Raw genomic sequence first — 1,968 nt, forward strand, 5'->3', positions numbered from 1 at the left:
CTCTCACACTCTCTCACACTCTCTCACTCTCTCACACACACACACAAAAACATTTTTTTTTTAAATCAAGAAATTGAATAAATCTTACAGATTTTTACAGTGATTTTTTCATATTTATTTATTTTCAAATTATGTAATTTAGTAAGTATTGTGTGAAATAAATATAAATTTAATTTGCCTTTAAAAAATCCATATCCACTAATGGAAAGACTAATAATCTGGAAGTGAGAGTAGAGTGGGACCTGTTTGAGAGCCACAGCGACGCCGGCGATGGCGTGATTGTGCGGGCCGCCTTGAAGTGAAGGGAACACAGAGAAGTTGACCTTCTCCTCCAGATCGTACATGACCTCTTTGCCCTTCTTATCCAGCGAGCGAACGCCCTTCCGGTAGAATATAAGCCCCGCCCTGAAGGAGGAGCCAGAGCAGAGGAGGCGGAGAAACGGTTAATGATGGCGTGTACTGTGCACAATTTGTGACCCTGCACCACAAAAACCAGTCTTAAGTGTCAATTGCTTAGAAATTGATATGCATTATCTGAAAGCTGAATAAATAAGCATTCCATTGATGTATGGTTTGTGAGGATAGGACAATATTTGGCTGAGATACAACTATTTGAAAATCTGGAATCTGAGGGTGCAAAAAAATCTAAATATTGAGAAAATCATCTTTAAAGTTGTTCAAATGAAGTTCTTAGCAATGCATATTACTAATCAAAAATTAAGTTTTGATATATTTATGGTAGGAAATTTACAACATATCTTCATGGAACATGATCTTTACTTAATATCCTAATGATTTTTGGCATAAAAGAAAAATCTATAATTTTGACCCATACAATGTATTGTTGGCTATTGCTACAAATATACCCCAGCGACTTAACACTGCTTTTGTGCTCCAGGCTCACATATAATCTGTATGCATGCAACATCCAAATCATCTACATTTTCTAGAAATGTGCAGTGCATATTGCATGAGATCCCACAATGCAATGTGCTAAAACTGACCTTCAGCTACCTCAATCTGCTGTGATTTTGAGCTCTCTTTTTCTCATTTGATCAGACGGCCAAGTTACGACATTTTTACACAAAACTGGACTAAAAAAAAAAAAAACACCAAGCAAGCATTTTATTTCATTATTTTTTATGTAATGTTGTCATGTTACAATGTAACTTACTGCTTCTGTTCTGCAGTAAGATTTTTTTTCTCTTCTGCTCACCAAAGCTGCATTTATTTGATCAAAAATACAGTAAAAATTGTGAAATATTATTGCAATTTTAAACAGCTGTTTTCTATGTGAATATGCGTTAAACTCTAATTTATTTCTGTGATGCGCAGCTGTATTTTCATCTGTATTTTAGTGTCACATGATCTTCAGAAATCATTCTAATATGCTGATTTGCTGCTCTGTGTGAGAGTGAGTGTGTGTGTGTGTGAGAGTGTGTGTGTGTGTGCTGCTGACCTTGTGTTTATCTTGCAGTAAAATCAGGCCACAGTGAATTCGAGCAACAAACATGAAACGCACACAATCTCAGCCTCCAGCAGAAAACCTGGAGCACGTTGCACAAAAAATTAAGAAAAAAACTCTCAGAGATGCTTGAACCGTAGCGAGTGCCCTACATAGACAGCACATGACAAAGTGAAAGACGCATGCAATTCATCTTAGGAGGCATGACGTTTGAGCCTTCACGAGCTGTCTTTGTAGGGCACTCACTACGGTTCGGATCAGAACACATGCAAGCCTAATAAATGAGAGGAGAGTCGTCCTGAACTGAGTGACTGCTGAATGGGATTATGGGTATTTGACTGTCCATCAAACATGTTTCATCAGTGTTAATGAGAACAATCATCATTCTTACTGCTGTTTGTGCATGTGTGAAAGAAGATGTGATTAAAAGCTGACAGTGACACTGCAGTGTGTGTGTGAGTGAGTGAGTGAGTGAGTGAGTGAGTGAGTGAGTGAGTGTGTGT

At 37.8% G+C, this 1,968-nt stretch overlaps 1 protein-coding gene across 1 annotated transcript in view; it reads right to left on the reverse strand.

The window, feature by feature from the left end:
* LOC107734591 (serine hydroxymethyltransferase, mitochondrial) overlaps positions 1-1,968 on the reverse strand; it is an 18,279-nt gene that overhangs the window by 9,502 nt on the left and 6,809 nt on the right. Inside the window, 1 exon segment of the mRNA XM_016546585.1 lies at positions 243-405. Within this exon segment, the coding sequence (XP_016402071.1) occupies positions 243-405 (163 nt within the window).

Source organism: Sinocyclocheilus rhinocerous, unplaced genomic scaffold (genome assembly GCF_001515625.1).
Source record: "Sinocyclocheilus rhinocerous isolate Xijiao unplaced genomic scaffold, SAMN03320098_v1.1 scaffold2145, whole genome shotgun sequence".
Classification (NCBI taxonomy): Eukaryota; Metazoa; Chordata; class Actinopteri; order Cypriniformes; family Cyprinidae; genus Sinocyclocheilus; species Sinocyclocheilus rhinocerous.